This window comes from Pimephales promelas, chromosome 2, assembly GCF_988280905.1.
Source record: "Pimephales promelas chromosome 2, fPimPro1.hap1.1, whole genome shotgun sequence".
In the NCBI taxonomy this organism is placed as follows: Eukaryota; Metazoa; Chordata; class Actinopteri; order Cypriniformes; family Leuciscidae; genus Pimephales; species Pimephales promelas.
Genome location: NC_142770.1, coordinates 31,473,573 through 31,499,664, shown reverse-complemented (window position 1 = coordinate 31,499,664; position 26,092 = coordinate 31,473,573). Strand labels below are relative to the sequence as shown.

Here is a 26,092-nt window from a genome sequence, read left to right as displayed (position 1 = left end):
GAAAAAAATAATATATATATATGAAGAGTTCAGATGCAAAAGCCTCTAAATGCCATTTGAAATTTTCTTCTAAAATTATCATTTTTATCAAGCTTATATATTCAAGTTCAGTAATTTCACTTAAATGACAATTAATAGGTAATCCTCATTGCAATTTAAGTGAAATTACTGAACTTAAATATACAAGCTGGATAAAAATGATAATTTTAGAAGAAAATTTCAAATGGCACTTAGAGGCTTTTGCATCTGAACTCTTCATATATAGAAAAATATATATATTTTTCCATGGCAAAAATAAACCATAAATATTGCATAAATATTAATAAATTCATTTAAATTGTCTCAAAATACTAAATAAAAAGAATAAATATTATAGAACAAAAATAAATTGCATTGGTTTTACTGGGATGGAGAAAGTTTCATTTTTAGGTGTCCAGTCACTTTTGACCGGGAAGATAACAAGTGTGACTCCGAATCGAAGAGCACCTGAGGGTTAAACTACAATCAAATGCATTTCCACACGTTTCGTGTCGGTCCTCTGCGTGGCATTTTATTATTTTTTGCACGGGCGCAGCTTAGAGCGAACATCACCCACGTCCCCACATGAGGAAGGAAGACAACGACAAATAAAATAATGCAACAGTTGAATATGACAATATGCAATATCAAGCAAGAAACATATTCAGGCAGGATACATTGTCTCACTAAAATTATTCAAAATGAGGACATAACTGGGAACTTTCTAGAAGCTGTTTAAGGTGTTTTTAAAATGTGCAGTAAGTGGGACATTCCCTAATGTTTGTTGGGATGCTGTTCCAAAAATGACCTCCTCTGACGGACAGAAGAGTTTGTCCAAAGGTAGTTTTTCTATATCACCTCTGAATGAAGCTCTGGTACAACAACCTTTGTCAGACCGTTGTTTAATCTGTGTAGAAAGTGCAGGTGGAGTCAGTCCATGCAAAACTTTAGAAATTAAACAGTTATTTTAAAATGAATAAAGTTTTCACAATTTTACGGAAGCCCTGAACCGCAACATAAAAAAAAAAATCTAGCATTTTCAGATGAATGTGGAAACGTTTCAAGAATAAAGTCAAAACATTACGATAATACAGTCTTCCATAGAAGTGTGTGCATTCATAACAGTGCGCATCTGTTTGTGTAAGTAAATGCACTTGTCAAGTCGAACTGCCATGGATTAACACAAAATATAACTTTTTACTTTTATCTGGGCTTTCAACTAAATTTTACACACGTGCAAGTGTTTCTGAGGTGTTTTCGTGCTCGTCTAGTCAACACTATCTGGGTCGAGAACACAACAGTAACCGTAACTCTTCACCATAAATACGTTCTGGATACATTTTAAGTGCATCATTCTGTATCCAATCATTTGGCCGGATCCTGTGATTTACTAAGATTTAATAACCACTAATGGTTGAGGAGAGATTCTCTGATATGATTGTAAAGCGCTTTGAGTGTAGGCCTAGTAGACATATGAAAGCGCTGTATAAATGCCTCATTCATTCATTCATTCATTCATTCATAAAGCTGGATTTCTCCATCCAGTCTGATTAGTGTTTTCCGTGTTGGTTTTTCTATAGGCTAAAGTCTATTCCGGCACAGTATATTTTACAACATCCTATAATGGTAGCCTAATGCTGGTAGATTGGCACCTGTTAAATTTCCTTTGATGAAACAAAACACACACACACACACACACACACAGTGTGAAACTCTCTATTGGCCATTATGAATGCCTGTTTGTGTGGAAATGTGAGACAATGGCAAGTGCACACACACGCAGCATCTACGTTAGACTGTATTCTCGTCTCTCCAAATATTTCGACTTTAATCTCAAAATGTTTCGACTTTAATCTCAAAATTTTTTGACTTTTTTTTTTACAGATTTTTTATTTATATATATATATATATATATTTTTTTTTTTTTTACAGATTTTTCTTTTTTGGCTGCGGTTCAAGGCTTCCGTAAAAAATTTTCTTTTAGCATTTTTCATTACAAATTTTATTATGAATTAGAAGAAAATACAACTGTACAAAACTATTTACAATCATCATAAAGATGAAGAAACTTAAACAAGTAAAGAATAAATTATTATATAAGTAATAAAAAACTCTGTGTGGTAAAAAAACAAATATGGTATATGAAAAAAGCACTATTTGTAATGGCCTATTGGTCCAGCCATTCAAAGGCCAGGCCCTCTCCTTGGAAAGAATGTCTCCTGACTCCATAATCATATTTGATTTGAGTCCCCACACGAATGTCCCTTATAGCCTTGAACAGGATGATATCCATTGGCCCTTCCTTCTGCAGCTGTGACTACCTTGCCATGGTAGTCACAAAGGATTTCATCTTTTGCAAAGTTTGGGGTTGTGACGACCACTATAATAAAGAGAACATTACGTTTTTTAGTTAGTGAAAAAACATTACATGTAGGGCTGCAACTAACGACTATTTTAATAGTCGAGTAGTCACCGACTATTGAAACGATTAGTCGACTAATCAGATAATTATTAAATTTTTCTAAAATTTAGCATGAATTGCTTTAATTCTGTGAAAATGATAGTAAACACAAGAAAGAAGGGGGTACTTCAATGAAAAATGCATATTTTATTGAACTTTGCTGCTGATAGGCCGATTCATACTAAAAGTAAATAGAGCTCACTGGGCCCCGGGGCTATGAGTTACTGCAGGGCCCCCCCACCTCTTTAGGTCACCAACTACATGAGCTAAATGTTATATTATTATACGAGTCATTTTATCCATCTATGATATACTTCACAGTTAAGTTATTACTTTTAACACGATTTTTTATCATATCAAAATGTATTGCCACTAAAATTTCATAATTATTGTGACCAATTTCAATATCACATAAAAAATAATAGTAGCTTAAGAAAATAATCTCAAGCTGACAAGAGTCACAAATTAAAATAGAACAAAGGCACATAATAAATCGACCTACTTGAAAAACTTAAAGCACTGAATAATAGTATATTATATAAAGTAATCAAATATACAATACATGGTTTTCACTATCAATTCAATATTCATTCTTGTTAATTTTGCAAAAGTAATTCAGTCAAGGGCAGTAAATTATTTTCTTTCTGATGTTTGATTAACATTATTGACACACATGGAACTTTATTAGTAGCGTCTGTCACTTTAAGACCTCATAGTCGAATTCAAGTGCGCTGTGCAAAACCGTCTCAAGTTCACCACAGTCTATGGTTCACCTTGGTCTCAAAACCAGCATTTACAAAATTAATTCTCTCCCCCTGCTCACTGTGCCTGAGCAGTTTGAAATAATTTGTATCCAAATCACAATGTTTAAAAACTTCTACCGGATATATTGTTGCCAGCCATTTAGGCGAATATAGAGTTTGATCAACACAAAAAGCAAAATTATACATCCATCGACGTCCCAGAACGTTCCCTGCAGGTTATTTTTAGGTTTAATTTTTATAACCTAAAGAGAACGTTCCGGGAACGTTCCCTGCAGGTTATTTTTGGGTTTAATTTTATAACCTAAAGAGAACGTTCCGGGAACGTTCCCTGCAGGTTATTTTTGGGTTTAATTTTATAACCTAAAGAGAACGTTCCGGGAACGTTCCCTGCAGGTTATTTTTAGGTTTAATTTTATAACCTAAAGAGAACGTTCCGGGAACGTTCCCTGCTGGTTATTTTTAGGTTTAATTTTGTAACCTAAAGAGAACCTTTCCAGAACGTTCCCTGCAGGTTATTTATAGGTTTAATTTAATAACCAAAGCTCTCTGTGAAAGTCCAGGTTTACAGTTGAATATTCAACGACAATAATGTTATTTGATATAATCAGTAGGCTACTGCTTTCATATTCTATTTACAAAGCACTTTCAGGACATCTTTATTGTATGTATAGACCATTTCACAAGATGTAAACAACACTGGTCCAGAAGCACTTCCTGTTTCAGTTTTTTAACACTACATAAAAGCTGGGATAAAATACAACCAACAGAACATTTAAAACTGAATCAAAAAGTTAAACAAACATCTTTAAAATGTTTTCTTTACATGTGAAATAAAGAAAACAGTTACAAACTGAAACGGGAAGTGCTTCTGGACCAGTGTTGTTTACATCTTTTGAAATGGTCTATATATTTACGTGCTGCATGATTTTGACGTGGTTAATCATTAATGCCGTGCACGTGAACTTTCGAGTCTCTCAAACACTGGAGCAACAGGCCGGTAAAATCACAAAATAAACGTGTTCTATGCATGGCCGCATTAACCATAGGGCAAGGCGGGGCTGAAGCCCCGGGGCCCGAGCAAGGAGGGGGCCCGTGATTGGCTGGCTGTGGACAGATAATGCAAGCCATCTGATTACTAAAGCCTTACCACGCAACGCCCCCCACAAATTATCCCTGTTATTTAGTGGCACTTTGCCTTATATTCCATGCATTATCATGGAATTCGCAAAGACCCGCCTTTTTTAGTTACTGTGCGACAAGCGACGAGCCAGGCGGCTCTCACGAGCAAATAGACGTCTCTGCGGAACAACAAGAAGGCGTTTCCCAATTAGTGGGCGTTTTCAAACCCGTCTAGGCATTTTCCAACCATCCAATCAAAACGTACGGAACGGATCCGGAAGCCCTTTCAGAAGCGTATGCGTTATTAATATTTCTCGTTTTCTTGATTTTTACTATTATGTCTATATCGCGACAACATTTCATAAAATAATATACAGTCTACAGTTACCTATTTTCTTTAAAATAGAAATTCTTTCACAAACCAAATTTCACGTTTTTATAAGATAGGCGTTACAGATCTTGTATAATAGCCTGTGTGTATTTATAATATTCTCTCCAACCTACATGTAATTTGTCTCTAAATGTAAACCTTAAAAGGTTTACATTTAAAAACAAGTATTAAAAAATACGTTGTTACTCAACTATTTATAATTACATAGTTTTAATTTCGTTTTGTGTGTGTGAACACAACATAAATCAAGTTGTAACGGTGATTAAAAAGGTAAATTAAAGGTGCCCTCTGGGATTTAAAATCAAATCATACAACATGTTCCATACCAGATGGGGGCAGTATACCTCAAGAAATACCTCCACGGCCACGCGCTCTCTCATGTCTTCAAACAATATGGGCGAGTGCTGTGTTGCTCTGTCTCCCTCGTGCATATTAATCAAATCAATTGACACGATAGTAAAAGGTTGGAAGACCGCAGTTTCACGTGGAGCATTTGGAGATTTTCAGAGATTAGAGACTAAATGAACAACATCTCAATACTAAATTATAAGGTCCGTCTATTTCGACGATATGGGAAAATTAAAGCCCAGGCTATTATTTCTAGTTTTATGATATTCGATTTGTTCATATTACATTTTTTATCATTAGTTTGAATTAATTTGACAGACAGCATTCCCTGATGTGGACCACGCTAGCGTCTTTCAGAGCTGCCAACTCTCACAACACTTTTCACACACTCTCACGCCACACATCAATTTTGTCATGCACAGAAAAGGACACGGAGACCGATGTCAACTCTCAGATTCTGTTCATTTTATTATGCAATTCAAACAATAAAAACAGTATTGGCGCTTTACACGACAGATCCCTAGCACACGTGAACCGATCATCTCTACTAGCTAATGGTAAAAGAACACGAACACTGTTAAAAGATAAAGTATGCTACAACTTACCAAAATGTATTCCTCATGCATAATATCGACCAATTATTGTTTTTTAACTCTTCCCTGAACTGAAATGTAGTAGTGGGCTGTATTTTCCACACGACTGACGTCAGGTTCAAGTAAACACAAGCTGGCGCGAGCGCGACTTACTCGTGTACTGCAGTTTGGCTGGTGCTAACGTTGCCCGCCCGCATACCGCCTCCCATGGTCGAAACTGGTATTACGACACCTGCCGGGCCGGGGCTAGTAATTTAGCATGCTAATTCAGATTAATATCTCGGCAGCACTATAACGTGTCAGTTTTTTAATGACATCATCAACCTTATTTCTTCTCAATCTTTTGATGCGTGTAGCTCATTTTTGGGATATTTTAACCTCAATTTTTACAGATGGCACCTTTAATAGCAATTTCCAATAATGATATCAAATCATACTGTAAAGCAATGGTGAAAATGATTGTACCCTATTGGTCTTTCTCACCTGTATTTTTCAAAATATGTTTATATGTAATGACTGATATTTAAGTGATATTTGTAACTTACATTAAATTACATATAAAACATATTGACCTTTAAAATAAGGTAAAATGTGTTTACTTAGAATAATGACTCTGAAAACATTAGCATCACTTTATTGACCAATATGATGAAAAACTGTATTGATAAATGCAGCATTCTCTACTGATAAACAATACATGTGGCAAGTTCAAACATGAGGAACACATTGTATATGGCAAGCCGTTTTAACATTTTATAATTTTAACCTACAGTCTCTATTTTCATGCTACTAGTACTTATTTTTTAGATACTATCTATTCCAATAAGTACTAGTACTTATTCAATAGCTACTAGTGCCTTTTCTTTATACTAGTGTTTATTCTTTAGGTACTAGAACATTATTAAAGATACTAGTACTTATTCATTAGATGCTAGTCCTTATTTATTAGATACCAATGCCTATTCATTAGTTACTAGTACTTATTCATTAGATAGTAGTACTTATTCATTAGATACCAGTACCCGTACCTATTAAATAGACACTAGTACTTATTCATTACATACTAGTACTTATTTCAATAGTGACTAGTAACTTTTCTTTTGTTACTCGTAACATTTTTTTTTTTTTGCCATTGACTTCTATGGGGATCTGTCATTCAGATATCAACTGTTCAATTCTGAGTAGTATGTATTCCAATTGTGACTAGTACATACTACTAGTAAGAATTTTTATTTTACCAGTAAGAGTTTTAATTGAACTCTACAGTGGCCGTTCTGACTAGTCATAACATAAGACTAGTAAAAAAGCAGTTGTGACTAGTAAAATAAAACATTTGGAATAAATACTAGTATCTAATAAATAGGTACTAGTATCTATTGAATACGTACTAGTATCTAATAATAGGTACCGACATCTAATGAATAAGTACTAATACTAGTATCTAAAAAATAAGTAGGGTGATATCAGCTAAATTGGGCCACTTTTTGGTAAATCGTTTGGGACAATAATACAATAATATGCCTTATCCATGTGTTTTTATGATTAATTATGACTGTTTTTGACACATTTGTGTTGAAATTTTGTAATAAAATAAAATAATTTAGGCCCTACAGTTCTTGAAACATCAGATGTGCCGACTTTTTTTGCATGAGCCGTTTCAGGTAAAATGGGCCAGCTGTTCAGGTAAAATGGGCCAGTCAAATTGCAAAGGGAAATAGCAATTTATCATTAATTATTTTTAAACACAATTTCTTATACAGCCAAATTAAACAAACATATTTCCTATGTGCCATTTAAAAACAAAAATGTGTGTGTGTGTGTGTGTGTGTGTCTGTCTGTCTGTGCGTGTCTGTATCTGTCTGTGTGTCTGAGTCTGTCTGTGTGTCCGTCTGAGTCTGTGTGTCTGAGTCTCAGTGTCTGAGTCTCTGTGTCTGTGTCTGAGTCTGTATGTCTGTGTCTGTGTGTCTGTGTGTAGTCTGTATGTCTGAGTTTGTGTGTCTGAGTCTGTGTGTCTGTGTCTGAGTCTGTGCGTCTGAGTCTGTGTGTATGAGTCTGAGTCTGTGTGTGTCTGAGTCTCTGTATGTCTGTGTCTGTCTGAGTCTCTGTGTGTCTGAGTCTGTGTCTGAGTCTGTGTGTCTGAGTCTGTGTGTGTCTGAGTCTCTGTATGTCTGTGTCTGTCTGAGTCTCTGTGTGTCTGAGTCTGTGTGTGTCTGAGTCTCTGTATGTCTGAGTCTGTGTCTGTCTGAGTCTCTGTGTGTCTGAGTCTGTGTGTCTGAGTCTGTGTGTCTGAGTCTGTGTGTCTGGTGTGTCTGAGTCTCTGTGTCTGAGTCTCTGTGTCTGTGTGTCTGAGTCTGTGTCTGAGTGTCTGAGTCTCTGTGTGTCTGAGTCTCTGTGTCTGTGTGTCTGAGTCTGTGTCTGAGTCTCTGTGTGTCTGAGTCTGTGTGTCTGAGTCTGTGTCTGAGTATCTGAGTCTGTGTGTCTGAGTCTGTGTGTCTGAGTGTCTGAGTCTCTGTGTGTCTTAGTCTGTGTATCTGAGTGTCTGAGTTTGTGTGTGTCTGAGTCTGTGTGTCTGAGTCTGTGTTTCTGAGTTTCTGTGTGTCTGAGTCTGTGTGTCTGAGTTTCTGTGTGTCTGAGTCTGTGTGTCTGAGTCTGTGTCTGAGTTTCTGTCAGTGTCTGTATGTCTGTGTCTGTGTGTCTGAGTCTGTGTGTCTGAGTCTGTGTGTCTGGTGTCTGAGTCTCTGTGTCTGTGTGTCTGAGTCTGTGTCTGAGTGTCTGAGTCTCTGTGTGTCTGAGTCTGTGTGTCTGAGTCTGTGTCTGAGTATCTGAGTCTGTGTGTCTGAGTCTGTGTCTGAGTGTCTGAGTCTCTGTGTGTCTGAGTCTGTGTATCTGAGTGTCTGAGTTTGTGTGTGTCTGAGTCTGTGTGTCTGAGTCTGTGTCTGAGTATCTGTGTCTGTGTGTGTCTGAGTTTCTGTGTGTCTGAGTCTGTGTCTGAGTATCTGTGTCTGTGTGTGTCTGAGTTTCTGTGTGTCTGAGTCTGTGTCTGAGTTTCTGTCTGTGTCTGTATGTCTGAGTCTGTGTGTCTGAGTCTGAGTTTCTGAGTTTCTGTGTGTCTGAGTCTGTGTGTCTGTCTGTGTCTGAGTCTGTGTGTCTGAGTCTGAGTCTGTCTGAGTCTGTGTGTCTGAGTTTCTGTGTGTCCGATTCTGTGTGTCTGTCTGTGTCCGAGTCTGTGTCTATGTCTGAGTCTGTGTGTGTGTCTGTATCTGTGAGTCTGTGTCTGATTTCAATTTGAAAATTGAAATTGAGTCTGTGTCTGAGTCTGTGTCTGAGTCTCTGTGTCTGTGTCTATGTGTCTGTGTGTGTCAAAGATGATGGCCCATTTTAGCTGAAACCATGTTGCCCATTTTACCTTAGTGGGTTAAGGTAAATTGGGCCGCCAAGAAAAACATCACTTTTACAAAAAATATGTTTATATACCAAACTAACAACATTATTTCTGATTAATGCCATCAGGACAGAGAGTATGCATAGTTTTTTTATGAGCATGTTTGTTTTTTTATTGATGTATCATCCTTATAATAGTTCAGTGCAATTTGGTATGCCAGGCTACTTACCATACGGCTTTCTGGTGTAGTCTCGATTTGAATTATTCCCCCGCCCACCATAGCAACCATAAACCATTCTTATCGCCTGTTATTTGTCAAGCACAGTTATGACAACAGTTTGAAATCCTTTGCAGTCATTGGCTCTAAATTCTAGAGGAGCTGGGACCCCCAAACCTTAAATGGCCCATTTTACCTGATGGCCCATTTTACCTGATATCACCCTACTAGTACCTAATGAATAACTACTAGTATCTAATGTATAGGTACTAGTCACAATTGGAATACATACCAGTCAGAACTGAACAGTTGATATCTGAATGACAGATCCCCATAGAAGTCAACTGGCAAAAAATTTAATTTGTTACTAGTCACTATCGAAATAAGTACTAGTATCTAATTGAATAAGTACTAGTATCTATTTAATAGGAAATAGTATCTAATGAATATGTACTAGTATCAAATAATAAGTACTGGTATCTAATGAATAATACTAGTATCTAATGAATAAGCACTAGTAACTAATAAATAAGCACTATATAATAAATAGGGACTAGTATCTAATGAATAAGTACAAGTATCTAATAAATAAGGACTAGTATCTAATGAATAAGTACTAGTATCTAATGAATAAGCACTAGTATTTTAAAAAAGTGCTAGTACCTAAAGAATAAGCATCTAAAGAAAAGGCCCTAGTATCTATTGAATAAGTAGTATCTAATAAATAAGGACTGGTATCTAATGAATAATACTAGTATCTAATGAATAAGCACTAGTAACTAATAAATAAACACTATATCTAATAAATAGGGACTAGTATCTAATGAATAAGTACTAGTATCTAAAGAAAAGGCACTATCTAAAGAATAAGCACTAGCTATTGGAGAAGTACTAGTACTTAATGGAATAGATACTAGTATCTCAAAAATAAGTACTAGCTTGAAAATAGAGACTAGTAGTAGGTTTAAATGATTAAATGTTAAAACGGCTTGCCTGAAACATTAGATGCTTCCTCCAGCCTCATAGAAACAGTTGTCTCCGCAGTATCCTTGGAAGTCATCAGAACCCCTGCAATACAACTCTTTACCCTGTTCCTCTGTAGCCTTTGCCACAGTCTTTGTCAGTCTCATGACACCTGAAAAATGTTATCATTCATCCATTATGTTAGTCTATAGGTTTGACTACACATGTGAGGTATTAATGCCTGCACTGATATAATGAAGAGTGTTGAACATTGACTACTGAGCTGATCTCAATGCTAGAAAAGGTCAAATCATGTTTCTATTTAAATCTAATGATCTGCAGAGGTTTTTGTTAGGGTTATGACTGAGATATAATATAAATAACAGAAAAAATATAAATTTTATATTAAAATTGATATATTGATATGAAAAATAATAAACTTAACAAGCAATGATTTTTCAGCTTTTCTTGTTTTCTTAAAGCGCACCACACACTCAAACACCATTTCATATACAGTATGAAGGGAGTGGGTTCTGGACTGAACGAAAACATAGGCTAATTTCTCCAAAATATTATAGTTTTTAATAATTTTTTAATAAGATACAATTTTCAGTTAGATTAATGTGCACAACACTTTCCTTAAAATATATTTATAGTTATTCTTTTTTATTATTGAATTAATAGTACATATTAGTAGGCTACCTATACCCCTGGTTTCACAAACAATTTGAAAGCCTAGTCCTAGACCAAAATGTAAGTCTGTTCCAACTGAATCAACTTGCACTGACTGATCTTAAAATATATCACTGCCGTTGTTTTGTCTCAAGATGAACACCAGTAATGTTTTTTTTTATTCTAAGCATGTTTATGAAAATTATTTAAATGTCCTAATTATTTTAATTCCTTCTATATAAAGCACTTTGAATTACCGTTGTGTATGAAATGTGCTATATAAATAAACTTGCCTTGTCTAATTGAACTATGGACAATCTGGTTTAGGCTAAACCCTGTCCCTGTCTGTGAAACCGGGCCATAATGTCCTGGACATAAATGACACATATTCGGTGAAATAGCCCATTAACATTTGTTTACATCTATTGTTTTCTAGTCTGACAAGCTAACTTTAACTTTTTTTTTTATATTAGAATACGCAGACTGGAAAAAAAATAGGAAAGTAAACTACCAATATCAACACTAATGTAACAAACTTATGCTAATAATGGGTAGCGATAGATTGTAAGTGGCAGACCTCTTGGAGCTTTTCTTAATCATGTAACAACATCACGTTGCAAGCAAATTTGCACAAACTAATTAACGTTAACAGACGTAAATTGAAAGTTTACACAAATCCACTTACATCCATACAGGTGACCTCTCTCATTTCACTGCTTTCTCGCTTTATCACTCATATCTGATGGGAAAAGCGTATTCAAGGGAATCGCGCGTCCCACTCAAGTTTTAGCGAACCAGGCAGAGAGGTTGTAAAACGCCTACCCGGTTGTAAAACGCCCCCAAATTGAGGCACGCCCCTTGTTGTTCTGCAGAGACCTCCTTCTCTCTTCACTGCTAAATTGTTCGCGGGAGCTGACGACCTGGTAATCTGCTCGTGTGTTCTCTCAATATTAGATCGGTGCTATCCACATTCACTAGGTCAGAGTCAGTGAAATAACAAAGCAAAATTTGGAAAATACATGATTTCTGTTGAAATATCCGAAGCTATAATGGAATACCACAGACAGTGGCTGCGTACCAAACCGCATACTCAATGAGTAGGTACTTAATTTCAATAAGTACTTACTCATCGAGCGCTAAAAGAGTAGGTACTTTATAGCCAAATCTCGTTGAGTATGAATGCGAACCGGACATCTGCCATGTTGACGTTATCATGTGACCTTCTACGCGTTATCAGAAGCGCAACACCTTCATGCAATAAAAAAAAATATGAACGATACGTTTAATTAATCTACCTATAAATATCTTGATATTGATGAAACTTGCTCATTTTGTTGTGGTATTGTTGAAGAAACAGCTGCCTATTTATTTTGTGAATACATTTAGGGTTGATTTAAGTTGTTATATTTTAAACCCTACTAATGTGAACAACAGTGTTATTCTAACGATATTTTTTTTTATTAAGAAACCCCAAAATCATCATCTCTTGATTATGTTGTTAATTTCTTTATTTTATACCCAAAAAGTTTCTCCTCTTTTTCTTCATGAATTTACCTCGTTTCATCCCTCAGATATAACAACAACTTTTTTTATGTATTATAAAGAACTATAATGAAGATATTTAGCCTTTTTTATTGTTCTTATTTCCTGTGTATAAATATAATTTTATGTCATATTATGATGTACACAAACCAATGATCTTTATATTTTCTGTTTTGTCACTATGATTGTTACATAAACTATAGTATCTTTCCATGATCTTGCATATAATAAGTTTAAATTATATGAGCGACAGGTGCTCTAAGACTTCATAACATCAGTAACTTCACAGCACAACCTAGAACAGCGTTTGTAATGTGTGCACAAAGGAGACGGGCAGCTGCTAGAAGATCTCTTTTGGAGAAAACTGTTGATTTTATACTCAAAAAATGTAAGTATCACTGCTTAAAAAATTAATATTACCTCAGAATGAATTTCATTGTTAGCCCACCCCAAAACTTAAACAAAATAATAATATTAAATGCTGACCAATACTTGTATAACTTTTTATATACTAAAAATATAATTTAATAAAACAAGCAAAATGTAATTTGTTTTGTAATATGACAGTAATGCATGAATTCATTTATATTGCTAAATGCAGTGAAACATCTCAATTGTCAGTCAATCGATGAATTAATGCATAAATTAATTACATTTTATATACTGACAACAATAAGAAACATGAATAAATGAGTAAAAGAACAAATAAAAGTAACCATCACAATAAACAAATGCATATACAAGTCAACACATGAAACAGCTTTATTCAAACTACAAGCATGTATTTACAGGCACTGAACCCCAAACCCTACTGCCGACTCAACACAGCGGTTCCTATTCTTTGATGACAGCATTCAGCATCATGAGCCTCTCTCCACCTGATAAACACACGCGTGTTCTCCTGTCCCTGTAACATACAGACAAGAGCTCAACACTGCATTTACATGCTGAGGTTGATGTGTTAACTCACTTTTAATCCAACTTAAATGTTCCTCAATATATCAACACCAATAAGGGACAAATTAAATATATATCATGTTTAGTTACTTTATAGATGTTTTTATTGACAGCACATAATTTGTCTAATGTAAGCAGTGTTGACAACAGAATTATCCTACATAATAGCACACACATGTATTTTTCATGTTGGGATGTGCTCACCTGCAATACTTATACAATATTTTCCTTCCTGATGTAAATAGACATTTTAAATAAGCGTATTTAAGATGTATGGTTATGTAAATACACGTTGGAAACGTAACTTTACGGTTACTGGAGCTCCCCTGTTATCAATACATAATAAAACATGTGTTTACAGCAAAATCACAACTATACTATACTGTCTAACTCCTTTAGACGTTCAACAGTTAAAACGTTTACTCTATAGTAGTTTAACACATACGATTTAAACCGTATTTACTCACATTTGAAAACCCCCGCGTCGCTTATCTCCGCGATGTTGATATTGACGTATCCTCTCTTCTTCTTCTTCTTCTTCTTCTGTGATTTTTATTGGCAGTTTGCAAGCTATGTGCATTGACGTATCCTCTCGCGTGGCCTCCTGGGATAGATGAGTATCATGAGTAGCCGTGGAAAAGCACTCAAAAATCTGGGCGGAAGCAGTAAGCCATCCGGGAACTTCTCGCCTACTCTTTTTATGAAAACTGATGTTTGGAACGTACTGCTTCCTTCACGTACTGTTTTCGCCTACTATATAGTAGGAAAGTAGACATATTGGAACGCACTTAAGTCCGAATCTCGCGACAATTACTACGTCACCCAGGTAATTCTCGCCAACTCTTTTGGATTCATTCATACTTTTTTGCTCGCCTACTCTTTTTCCCATACTAAATAGTAGGGAAGTATGCGGTTTGGAACGCAGCCAGTCAGTATCCGATTCCGCTGTCCGCGCCCCGCCCAACATGTAAGTTCAAATAGCAGTGTGTGATTGGACAATTGCCGGCAAGCTTGTTTTGAAAAGATTGGCTCTGATTGGTCCAAATGAATGCAGCTGGAAATACTATCTAACTAACGGCCACAAAAAAAGAAACAACTCTGTTAATATAAACATAGCATGCTTTATAAACAGATTTTTTATTAATTTTGGCTAAACAAATATAAGAGTCAAGCTTTAACAAATTTATTTTGTTTTTCTAGTACGTACACCTGATCTTTTATGTTGATGTGTGCAAGTACTGGTATTCAGTTTTGTGGAAAAGACTATTTGATTAATTAATGCAGAAGTATAGAAGTGCATTACTTGTAATTTTTAAACTTTATATATATATATATATATATATAACGTTATATATATATATATATATATATATATATATATATATATATATGTCTCATTTGTTTTTCACAATATTTTTTTAAAGCAGGGCTGAAGCACATGCTACAGTATAACATAAATATTAAAAATATATTGCTCTAGTCCTATACAAGGTTAAATAAGTTATAAGGTTACAAATTGCTATACACACAAAGTAAACACAAAAATTACTTTAATTTAACAACAAGTATGCTTTCTGTAAATACACTAAAATTTCACTAAAACTATGTTTGTTTTTAGCATATTTCTAAAAGTGTAATTAAGTGTATATTTATTAGCATTGCGTTTCTAGTAAAACATTTTTAAATACAATTAAAATATGTTTGTATTTAGCATATTTCTTAAAAATGTAATTAAATACCAATGTACTTCTAGTACACTTTTTAGAAACATATTTAAAGCATGATTGTCATAAGCATATTTATTAAAAATATAATTAAGCATACATTTATTACCAATGTACTAATAATATACTTTTTTAGAAATACATTAAAAGTATGCTTTTCTATAGTGTATTTCTTAAAAGTGTATTTAAACATATATTTATTACCAATGTAGTTCTAATATACTTTTTAGAAATACATTTAAAGTATAATTATCATTAGCATATTTATTAAAAATATAATAAAGCATACATTTATTACCAATATATTACTAATATACTTTTTATAAATACATTAAAAGTATGCTTTTCTATAGTATATTTCTTAAAAGTGTAATTAAATATATATTTATTACCAATGTACTTCTAGTATACTTTTTAGAAATATACTAAAATGCAATAAAATAAATTTTTCGTACACTTTAAATAAGCATGTTGTAAATACAAGTGTATTATAAACACACTATTTGTATTTCAAATATATTTTTAATACATTTAATACAACGTCTTTTTCACCTGGGATTGTTAGCTGGGTTAGTTATGAAATCTTACTGGCTACATAAATTCAATCTTATTTAATCCTCCTTATGAAAGTTTATCTGCTGGAATTATTTATGTTAATTAAACACTAGTTAAAAAAGACGTTTGTACTGATTATTGTTGTCCAATAAACGTTCGGCCTCTCTCGCGCGCACGCACTGCTCGGTCTCTCTCGCGCGCACTGAAACGCTCGGCCTCTCTCGCGCGCACTGAAACGCTCGTTCTCTCTCGCGCAGTTCGCTTCGCTTTTGTCCAGTCCGGCGCCTCATACACACACACACACTCACTTCCGGACACGACTGTGCCAATCCAGTCCAGTGTGTGTTTTATCATGCAGCTCGCGCAGATCCACCAGTTCACAGGACTAAAGGACTGAACTTTAATCCGCGCTCGAGAGAGACTCGTCAAAATGGATAAAGGAACGGGACTCCTTCGTCCTGTGATTTTGTTTTTTGCTCTTGGTAAGTTGACTAACGTTAGTTCTTGATCAAGAAACGCCTGTATATAACACGCGTGTTTGTATTTAAATTAGTTTAGATAACAACACAAAAGAAAAGTTAGTCATGGAACTAATTTCCTCTAAATACAAGCTCGTTTTCATCATTAAATAGCCATTCTTAAGATAAACAAACATATATGGTTGTTTCATCTTAATAGGCTATTTTAAGATGAAAATGATCTTGTTGTGTTTTAGATCGACCTCAAACTTAGATTATTATCGTCAAAAGATATCAGCGCTTGAGATGTTTCCTTTAGTCTGCATTGTGTGATTTAACGAATCAGGTCTTGTCTAATATTGACTAATGTTAGGTGAAGTGATCCAGTGGTTAGTTTGGGTGTATAATGTGTTTACTGCCAGCAGAGAGAGTAAACCTGTTTTAAACATCGTGTTTGGGCTATCTGCTATCAGTGGTTTTGCTTTAGGACTAGTTACTCACTGGCATGAAGTTGGTTTGACGTTGGACGTTCGATATTCGCATATTTAGGGACCGTCTCTAAAGATACATGCGATATTGGTATAAACGTTTTTTAACTTCAATAGCATTTGAAGACAATGACTTACAGTCATAAAACATACTGTACAATGTTCATCCAGGTCTCATGTATGATGCACACCTTTTAGATTTTTGATATTTATAACAAACTTTTAAATCATATGTAAATATTGATATGTATTTCACTACTGTATGGGACCATACACAAAATATGACAATATTTAAAGCTCAATAGCATTTGAAGACAATGACTTACAGTCATAAAACATACTGTAAAATGTTCATCCAGGTCTCAGGTATGATGCACACCTTTTAGATTTTTGATATTTATAACAATAAACTTTTAAATCATATGTAAATATTGATATGTATTTCACTACTCTATGGGACCATACACAAAATATGACAATATTTAAAGCTCAATAGCATTTGAAGACAATGACTTATAGTCATAAAACATACTGTAAAATGTTCATCCAGGTCTCAGGTATGATGCACACCTTTTAGTTTTTTGATATTTATAACAATAAACTTTTAAATCATATGTAAATATTGATATGTATTTCACTAATGTATGGGATCATACACAAAATATGACAATATTTAAAGCTCAATAGCATTTGAAGACAATGACTTACAGTCATAAAACATACTGTAAAATGTTCATCCAGGTCTCAGGTATGATGCACACCTTTTATATTTTTTGATATTTATAACAATAAACTTTTAAATCATATGTAAATATTGATATGTATTTCACTAATGTATGGGATCATACACAAAATATGACAATATTTAAAGCTCAATAGCATTTGAAGACAATGACTTACAGTCATAAAACATACTGTACAATGTTCATCCAGGTCTCATGTATGATGCACACCTTTTATATTTTTTATATTTATAACAATACACTTTTAAATCATATGTAAATATGGTCTCAGGTGCAAAAAAAATATGATACAAAATATTTTAATATTTCAAACATGTTTATTTAGTTTTCTTTATTTTATTTCCGTCAGCTTCCAACAAGACTCTTTTTTCGCCTTTGACTCTTTTTTGGTAATTGTAGGGAACTGAACAAATACCAATGACCAATCCACAATTATTTGCATAGGCAGCACTTCCAGTCAACTTTCTGAACTCTCTTAAGCTCCTTTCGTGACATAGAAAGGCATGCCACATGGAACCACCTCTTGCAGCGGTGACATTCAATCTGTCAAAAGATAATAGTTACCTTATCAAATTGTTCAGTAATCAATTACTTTATTACTCAATTCAAATTAAGTTTCCAGTGTTTTGTGACCTAATCTAAAGTGAGAACAATGTACTCCTAATTATCAATTATTATTATTTTTTTACTACGAGCTGATTAAACAATAATTATTGTGTTACAGTGACAATGAATCAAGAACTCACAATTTCTTTATATCCTATTAAAAATTAACAATGTAGAGACTGCAATGTATAAACTACGAATTGACTATAAATTATAATAAATAATAAATAACAATTTAAAATGTCTATTAACTTTATTGCTGTACTTATTATAATGTGCTACCAGTATAATCAGTGCTACATTACCCACCCAAAATGTTTTTGTACCACCACTGGGGGGTTTTGAGGCAGCACATAATGAGCAACAATGTCCCCTCTTGAATACTGAAAACACAGAGTTATTTGTTAGTTGTGTTGACAAATGGTTCATACTGTAAATAGTATAAAATACATTACCATATGTTTACTACTTAAATTTTTATCGATCTTGCATTCCTCGTGTATAAAAGAATAGTATGGTGTTACAAAGTGTGTGGCTTAATGTGATAAAACAAATCTACACTTTATGACACTTTTTGTACAATAAATAAATTACCTGAGCCTTTCAGAAGTTCCTCTGTCATCGTCAGTCGCAGATGTTTCATGTGCTCCCTGGCTGAGTTTATTGCAAAATGGCAAGGGATACTTGGAAAAGCACCAACAACCTCTTTTGCCATCTACATAATTCAAGATAAGTTCAGGGTTTTTTTTTGTTTGTTTGTTTTCAGGGGAGATTGTTTCACCACATTAGCAATACATAAAAAAATAAAAAATACATACTGTACATCTAAGTCCATAAATTATATTTAGAAGACTATTTGGATCATCATTATGTACAGTGACTACTAAATCTAAAAAATTGACTACATTTACAGTATAGCCTCAATTTACCACTTCCATTCTGCTTTATTGTCTTGGTGCACGTTGATTTAAGACCAAATCAACATTTTGCACCACAAATTTACAATATAAAAACTGTTAGAGTTTATTATAAGACTTTGTTTCCAGAGTTAAATGAGGAAAACCAACCTGCATTACAAACACTCCACAGCTGTACCCGTCTCCTTGTTTGGAATGGTTAATTAGTCCTCCATTCCATTTTATGTCCGCCCAGTCATTTTTACTGAGACAGATTCGTCTCATCTTGAAGAACTCTCTAGGCAGTGTAAATAAAGACAATCATTAACATACTAAATGTAGTCAGTCTTTGAGTTTGACTTTGAGTCTAAATTTAGAGAAATGTGACAAATCAGAGACAAATCCGTTTCTGCTGTTCTACAGTGAGAGGTTTGTTTCCCGGATCATATTTTCCCCATCACATCCCCACTCTTCTCCCTATATTGTCCAGTCAATTCTCTATTATCCATAATTATTGTCTTATATCACTTTACACTTAATGATTGTAAGATGCTTGCTATATACATTCAAAGTTAATAGGTACATTTATTGTAAGTAAAATATAATGAAATAAAAACCTTATGAGAAGGCTAGTACACTTACACAACAGGAACACCCTGTCTCTGGAACACTAACAGGAAGGATATATTTTAAAAAAATAAAAAATTGTAACATTTTTACATTTTTACAGTAAGATGATTCTGAAGAGCACTACAAACATTTTGGTCTAAAATCTCATATACAATATGTGTTTAGTTTCCCCCAAGAAAACAGAAAAAAGTGTCTTCCCACTAGGGGCATATAACAAGCAAAAATCTAACCGAAATCTACTGGCTGCATGCATGGATTTCGCTTCTTCATCATGTCCCTTTGGATCTATCACAAACACCTGGCTGGATTCTGCATGGAGATACTGTGCAAGATAAATAAAAAAGATGAAACTAAATAGATAATAGATAATTAACATATAATAGATAACTAAATAGTTAAATCAATTTCATATTTACATTTCATGAAACTAAACTTCATTTATTCATTCATTCACACCAGCCTCTTGTGTCTGGTGTAGACACAGACTTTGTTTGTTTATATTTGAATTTTAATGGTTTGTATTTGAAGTCTTGGCTCATCTGAATTCACCTGAAATATGAACATCCTCTATAGAATAGAGTAACTATGTCTAGTGTAGGCTATTACAGAAGGACCATAAAATGTATTCACCAAAAACATCCAATGATTCTCGTTGACATTCAGGAAACTTATAATTCCCTCGTAGTCATGAAAGTCCACCTGCAATTTCATTGATACATTTCATTGTTAATTAACTGTCTTAAATGATTAAAGATAATAAAAGATAAAGATCATGTTTACCTTTGAGAGAATGTTTCTCCGTACTTTGTCTCTTTCGTCATTAATTATGACATCTGCTGTGTATTGATCTAGTACATAAATTCTATGTCCCTGGTCACTGTTGTTCACTAACACATGCAAATAACATTGGATTGTCTAAGATCAAAAGAGGAAAAATTAATGATAATTTCTTCATTCAGTGTTTCATTGCCATTGATAACATTGTCATCTTTAAATTTCTATATTCCCATATGTTCATAGATTAATTTTCAGTTGCAAAGCATTTCCCAAAGATATGAATAATTTTTTCTTACCTCCCCCATCAGCCATTTATGTGGCTGGAGTGTTTTCAACTCTGAATGATGCAGGATATAAGACCTTTTTTTGTCCTTTGACAGTATGATGGCAACAACTATCTCACATGCTTTCTTTGACCACAGAGCTTTGACCTGAAATGGGATATTTGTATATACGTAAAAGATTTTATGAGTTACTTTAATGTAAGCAAGTTTTATTTTCAAATTAAGAATTAAAGATCCACACTCGCTTGTGTCTTTTTAATAAATTACAAACAGCTATTACTGTAACAAATCTTTCGTTCTTAATTTCATGATTTGATCTTTTTTAATTGTTGAACAAAAGCATGATTATGGCATTATTGAGAATGTCATAATACCTGGGCTGATGTGACCTCTGAATGACCCTCGGATGTTTTCTTTGTTTGGCTTATTTTAGGTGGCTTATTTTCTGGTGGATCAAAATCTGACTGATGTCCCACTGATGTTTTCATCTGATGATAGATAGATAGATAGATAGATAGATAGATAGATAGATAGATAGATAGATAGATAGATAGATAGATAATATTAAATGTGTTATGAGTTACAGTAATATGAACAAAAGCTTTATGGCATGATTAAGAATTTCATATTACCTGGGCTGATGTGACCTCTGAATGACCCTCTGATGTTTTCTTTGTTTTGCGTTTTTTTGGTTGGGGCACTACTTCTGGTGGATCAAAATCTGAATGATGTCCCACTGATGTTTTCATCTGATAGATAGATAGATAGATAGATAGATAGATAGATAGATAGATAGATAGATAGATAGATAGATAGATAGATAGATAGATAGATAGATAGATAGATAGATAGATAGATAGATGATAGATAGATAATATTAAATGTGTTATGAGTTACAGTAATATGAACAAAAGCTTTATGGCATGATTGAGAATTTCATATTACCTGGGCTGATGTGACCTCTGAATGACCCTCTGATGTTTTCTTTGTTTTGCATCTTTTTGGTTGGGGCACTACTTCTGGTGGATCAAAATCTGAATGATGTCCCACTGATGTTTTCATCTGATGATAGATAGATAGATCGATAGACAGAGAGACAGACAGACAGACAGACAGACAGACAGACAGACAGATAGATAGATAGATAGATAGATAGATAGATAGATAGATAGATAGATAGATAGATAGATAGATAGATAGATAGATAGATAGATAGATAGATAGATAGATAGATAATATTAAATGTGTTATGAGTTACAGTAATATGAACAAAAGCTTTATGGCATGATTGAGAATTTCATAATACCTGGGCTGATGTGACCTCTGAATGACCCTCTGATGTTTTCTTTGTTTTGCGTCGTTTTGGTTGGGGCACTACTTCTGGTGGATCAAAATACTTTGAATGATGTTTCACTGATCTTTCAGATAGGGATCTCTTGGCCCATTGCTCCTCTTGTTGGTCAATGGTCTGTTGCTTTGGAGATTCAACTTGGGACAGACTACCAAGATTATGCATCATCTGATGTTGTGTATACCTTCCTTGCAGAGAGTTAAACATCTTTGTAATGAAATCAGCTGGCCGCAGGAACCTCTTTCTGTGTAATATGTGATTCTTCACGATTGAGAACCATTGCTCCACATGGCAATTTGTCTCCCTTGTTTTGATTTCTTTAGGTCTCTCTTTGGAGAATCTGCTCAGGTCCCCAAGCAACAAGCCACTCCAAAGGGGGAAAATGCCCATGTAGTTGGTCATGAGGAAATTGATGATCCCTGGGCAGTAGAATTCATTATTTGTGCCACTCTCTGTCTGTGTGGACCTGTTCTTCTCTAGAACACCATTGAATAAGCGTGTGAAGGGAGATGTGCCACATATTGTCTTGATGTTGCTGCTCCTCTCCATGTCTTCTACGTATGGTGGAAGTGTTTCAACCATAGTAGTAGGACTGGACTTCAGGATTTTTTGGTCCAGTGTGTTCTTTGCTGCCATAACTGCATTGGACTTGTTTGCTGACATGAACAACAAAGCCATATCCTGAAAGTGGTTAAGTGCTTCTTGTAGGGTGGTGCTGTTAAGAAGAAGGCCAAAACAATAGGTGGCATATTCCTTTACAGCATACTCGCCAGTTTTCTTAGAAAATCCTTGAGTTACAGCCTTTATTATATGAGAAGAACAAAGATGGATCACTTTGAAATTGAATGAAATTTTCACTTTTTGGCTGACAATCAAATGTGCTCTGTTTAAGTAGGATGAGACGTTTTCTTTATTGAAGGCCAGAAGGACACTACCAATGAGTGCCCAACTAAAATCAGTCTCAACCTGGTGGACCTTCCGTGTTGTTATCTGGCCCAGTTGTCTCAGTGTTTCCATCTGCCAAAATGTGAGAGTTGGTATGGAGTGCTCATTTGATACGAACTCAGACACAGGAAGAGGTGGCTTATCCTTCCCCTTTCCAGGGAGAACAAGAGCATAATAGAGGATCCTTTTGGTTTGATTCGGGATGCGTGACATGACACTGCCTGTAGCATCTAGATGCAATGTGACTGGGGCTGAGTTTTTTAAATGATCTGCCAGTATTCGTAGGCCACAATCTGTGTACAAGTGGACACCAAATGGGTCTACTTGTAAGTGTTGAATATAGCCTGCCACTTGAGAAGTAGTACCACTGCACTCCTTCATTATCTTCTGACAGAGCATCATCTCCATGATAACATCATCGTGGAGTCTGGTGCTTTTCCTGACTTCACTAGATATTACCCTTAAGACATCCATAGAAAGGCATCTGGAGATGTTGCCAGCCAAGATCTCGTCTGGTGGTGTGTTTCTCAGTGATTTATAGTAGTGCTGGCTTACTCCTTTTTCTAATGCTGCAGCAATTTTGCCTCTTTTGGTGAATTTGGCATTTCTGAATTTTAAATCTTTTTCTTTGTGGGTCACTTCGCCAATTCGTAAAACATGGATGTCAATTTGCTTCTGGCATGGTTTGGGCTTTGTATGAATGGTAAATTTGTATTTTGCTGAGCAGTCTTCAAAAGTACAGTTGGCAAGTGCCTTGAAATAAGGTGCTCTTTTTTTACGACTTTTCCTGCATTTTACATGCTGATATTTAAATGCCAGTACACAGCAGGGATTTACTTTTGTGAATGCTTCATACAAGACATCTGTCCAGGGCTGTTGTAACTGAGTTAGGCCTGCATGTGGTTTTATTTTTTTCCAGGTTTTTGTTTTTATGGCCACTACAAAACTCTTTGGACCTGGTCTTGTTTTCCTCCATTTTCCCGTGTCTGTCTCATCATCATCATCCTCATCTTCGTCTGCACTTTTGTTTCTGTCTCCAGCCTCATCTTTCCTGTCACTAGTGTGATCCTCGTCCCTTCTTTCCTCGGTACCGATCAGCCTACTGTGCCCTGAAGTCGTATCATCATCCTCATCTTCGTCTGCACTTTTGTTTCTGTCTCCAGCCTCATCTTTCCTGTCACTAGTGTGATCCTCGTCCCTCCTTTCCTCGGTACCGATCAGCCTACTGTGCCCTGAAGTCGTATCATCATCCTCATCTTCGTCTGCACTTTTGTTTCTGTCTCCAGCCTCATCTTTCCTGTCACTAGTGTGATCCTCGTCCCTTCTTTCCTCGGTACCGATCAGCCTACTGTGCCCTGAAGTCGTATCATCATCCTCATCTTCGTCTGCACTTTTGTTTCTGTCTCCAGCCTCATCTTTCCTGTCACTAGTGTGATCCTCGTCCCTTCTTTCCTCGGTACCGATCAGCCTACTGTGCCCTGAAGTCGTATCATCATCCTCATCTTCGTCTGCACTTTTGTTTCTGTCTCCAGCCTCATCTTTCCTGTCACTAGTGTGATCCTCGTCCCTTCTTTCCTCGGTACCGATCAGCCTACTGTGCCCTGAAGTCGTATCATCATCCTCATCTTCGTCTGCACTTTTGTTTCTGTCTCCAGCCTCATCTTTCCTGTCACTAGTGTGATCCTCGTCCCTTCTTTTCTGTCTGTACCGATCAGCTTACTGTGCCCTGAACTTTTTTTATTAATAATATTCTCATTTTCATCTTTATCACCAGTGCTGTTCCTGGCATCTTCACTGTCACAAGTATAGTCTTCATCCCTTCTTTCCTTTGTCCCTTCACTTGCCTCATCAACTTCATAATTTTTCTCAAAATTTTCCCTATCTTTAAATAAATAAAAAATAATAATAATTTGAGTCAATCCCTAACTGCATTTTCTCTAATTGCTTAATAGCTTGCATTTTACTATTACTATTATAATGCACATATTGATGCCTTATTCTGCATGCCCATATTCTTACCCTAACCATAACATCACTTAATTCTAAACTTAACAACTTCTATCAATAAGCATTTATTGCTTGAGTAATAAGACACTAGTCACAAGCTAATAAATACGATGGTAATATGCTGTAAAAGTAGTTTATTATTAACTAGTTGCCTATTAGCATGCCATTACCTTCATAATTATTATGCAACTAATGTCTTTCTGAACACACATGTACTTACACACACTAACTTCCACTATATATATATATATATATAAACACATTTACTGCCAATACCAATATCAATACATATATAGCATTTACACGATTGATTCTTGTTATTTTGGTAGTGGCAGTAAGTGCTTGTGTAATAAGACATTGATTACAGGGTAATAACTATGATGGTAATAAGCTATGTGTGCTTAGGCCAAGCTGCTTAATTACTTATGGCACATGGCTCAGTTAAGCTAGGTACTATATACTAGGTAGCAATATATTTATATTTAGCTATCCCCTAAACCTGAGAACCCCCCTAAAACTGAGAAAAATACATACTCAAATAAATATGATATTTACCAGAACTGCCTGTTTGAAGCACCTGTTCTCGAACACCTTTTCTGTCCTCGGTCCAAACAGTTTGCAGCCATTTAGCCAGTTTCTTGTCCGGTGAGTGGGAGTTGAAAACGGCTACAGCAAGGGTGGACCACTTTACCTGTCCTTTTCCCACACCATGTCTGAAAAATGTCTGAATAATTTTTTTTCTGCCACCAGCCTTTGTCCAAAGATCATTTTCTTTTTTGTGTTTCCCTTTTTTATATCTGGCCATGATGCCTATAACTGCAGTATGCTAACAACATGCAAGTCTTTCTTAACTGACTGTTGAGCCCCTCCCCCATTGTATATCAACGGGGGAGGGGCTCAGAGTCAATCAAGACAGTTTCTAGAACTCAGAAGTCCCTCACCAGGACATATGACATTTATAAATATCAAAAATATAAAAGGTGTGCATCATACCTGAGACCTGGATGAACGTTTTACAGTATGTTTTATGACTGTAAGTCATTGTCATCAAATGCTATTGAGCTTTAAATATTGTCATATTTTGTGTATGGTCCCATACAGTAGTGAAATACATATCAATATTTACATATGATTTAAAAGTTTATTGTTATAAATATCAAAAAACTAAAAGGTGTGCATCATACCTGAGACCTGGATGAAC

General features: G+C 35.1%; 3 protein-coding genes and 1 long non-coding RNA gene across 5 annotated transcripts in view; 1 reads left to right on the top strand and 3 right to left on the bottom strand.

The window, feature by feature from the left end:
- Positions 1–13,214: 13,214 nt before the first annotated feature.
- On the bottom strand, positions 13,215–14,236 carry LOC120460731 (uncharacterized). The gene is made up of 2 exons (XR_016147070.1): positions 13,895–14,236; positions 13,215–13,377 (listed from the first exon to the last, which is right to left on the bottom strand). It is a non-coding gene; the product is annotated as an uncharacterized LOC120460731 (long non-coding RNA).
- Positions 14,237–16,006: 1,770 nt separating this feature from the next.
- The window catches only part of LOC148997182 (prostaglandin F2 receptor negative regulator-like), an 84,235-nt gene continuing 74,149 nt past the window's right edge, over positions 16,007–26,092 (top strand). Inside the window, exon 1 of one of the 2 annotated variants that reach the window (XM_089121986.1) lies at positions 16,007–16,188. In XM_089121986.1, coding sequence (XP_088978112.1) covers positions 16,137–16,188 — 52 coding nt within the window. In that variant the 5' untranslated portion in view covers positions 16,007–16,136. The remainder of the gene's footprint in view (positions 16,189–26,092) is intronic. The other variant, XM_089121994.1, reaches the window with a different exon arrangement.
- Positions 17,828–21,585, bottom strand: LOC120480959 (uncharacterized). Its single transcript, XM_089132860.1, has 9 exons — positions 21,534–21,585; positions 20,601–20,779; positions 20,308–20,442; positions 20,158–20,226; positions 19,758–19,849; positions 19,069–19,195; positions 18,596–18,716; positions 18,311–18,384; positions 17,828–17,938 (listed from the first exon to the last, which is right to left on the bottom strand). The coding sequence occupies exons 1-9, from the start codon at positions 21,583–21,585 to the stop codon at positions 17,828–17,830; spliced, it is 960 nt and encodes a 319-aa protein (XP_088988986.1).
- LOC148997185 (uncharacterized) lies at positions 21,886–25,602 on the bottom strand. The gene is made up of 2 exons (XM_089132859.1): positions 25,583–25,602; positions 21,886–24,586 (listed from the first exon to the last, which is right to left on the bottom strand). The coding sequence occupies exons 1-2, from the start codon at positions 25,600–25,602 to the stop codon at positions 21,886–21,888; spliced, it is 2,721 nt and encodes a 906-aa protein (XP_088988985.1).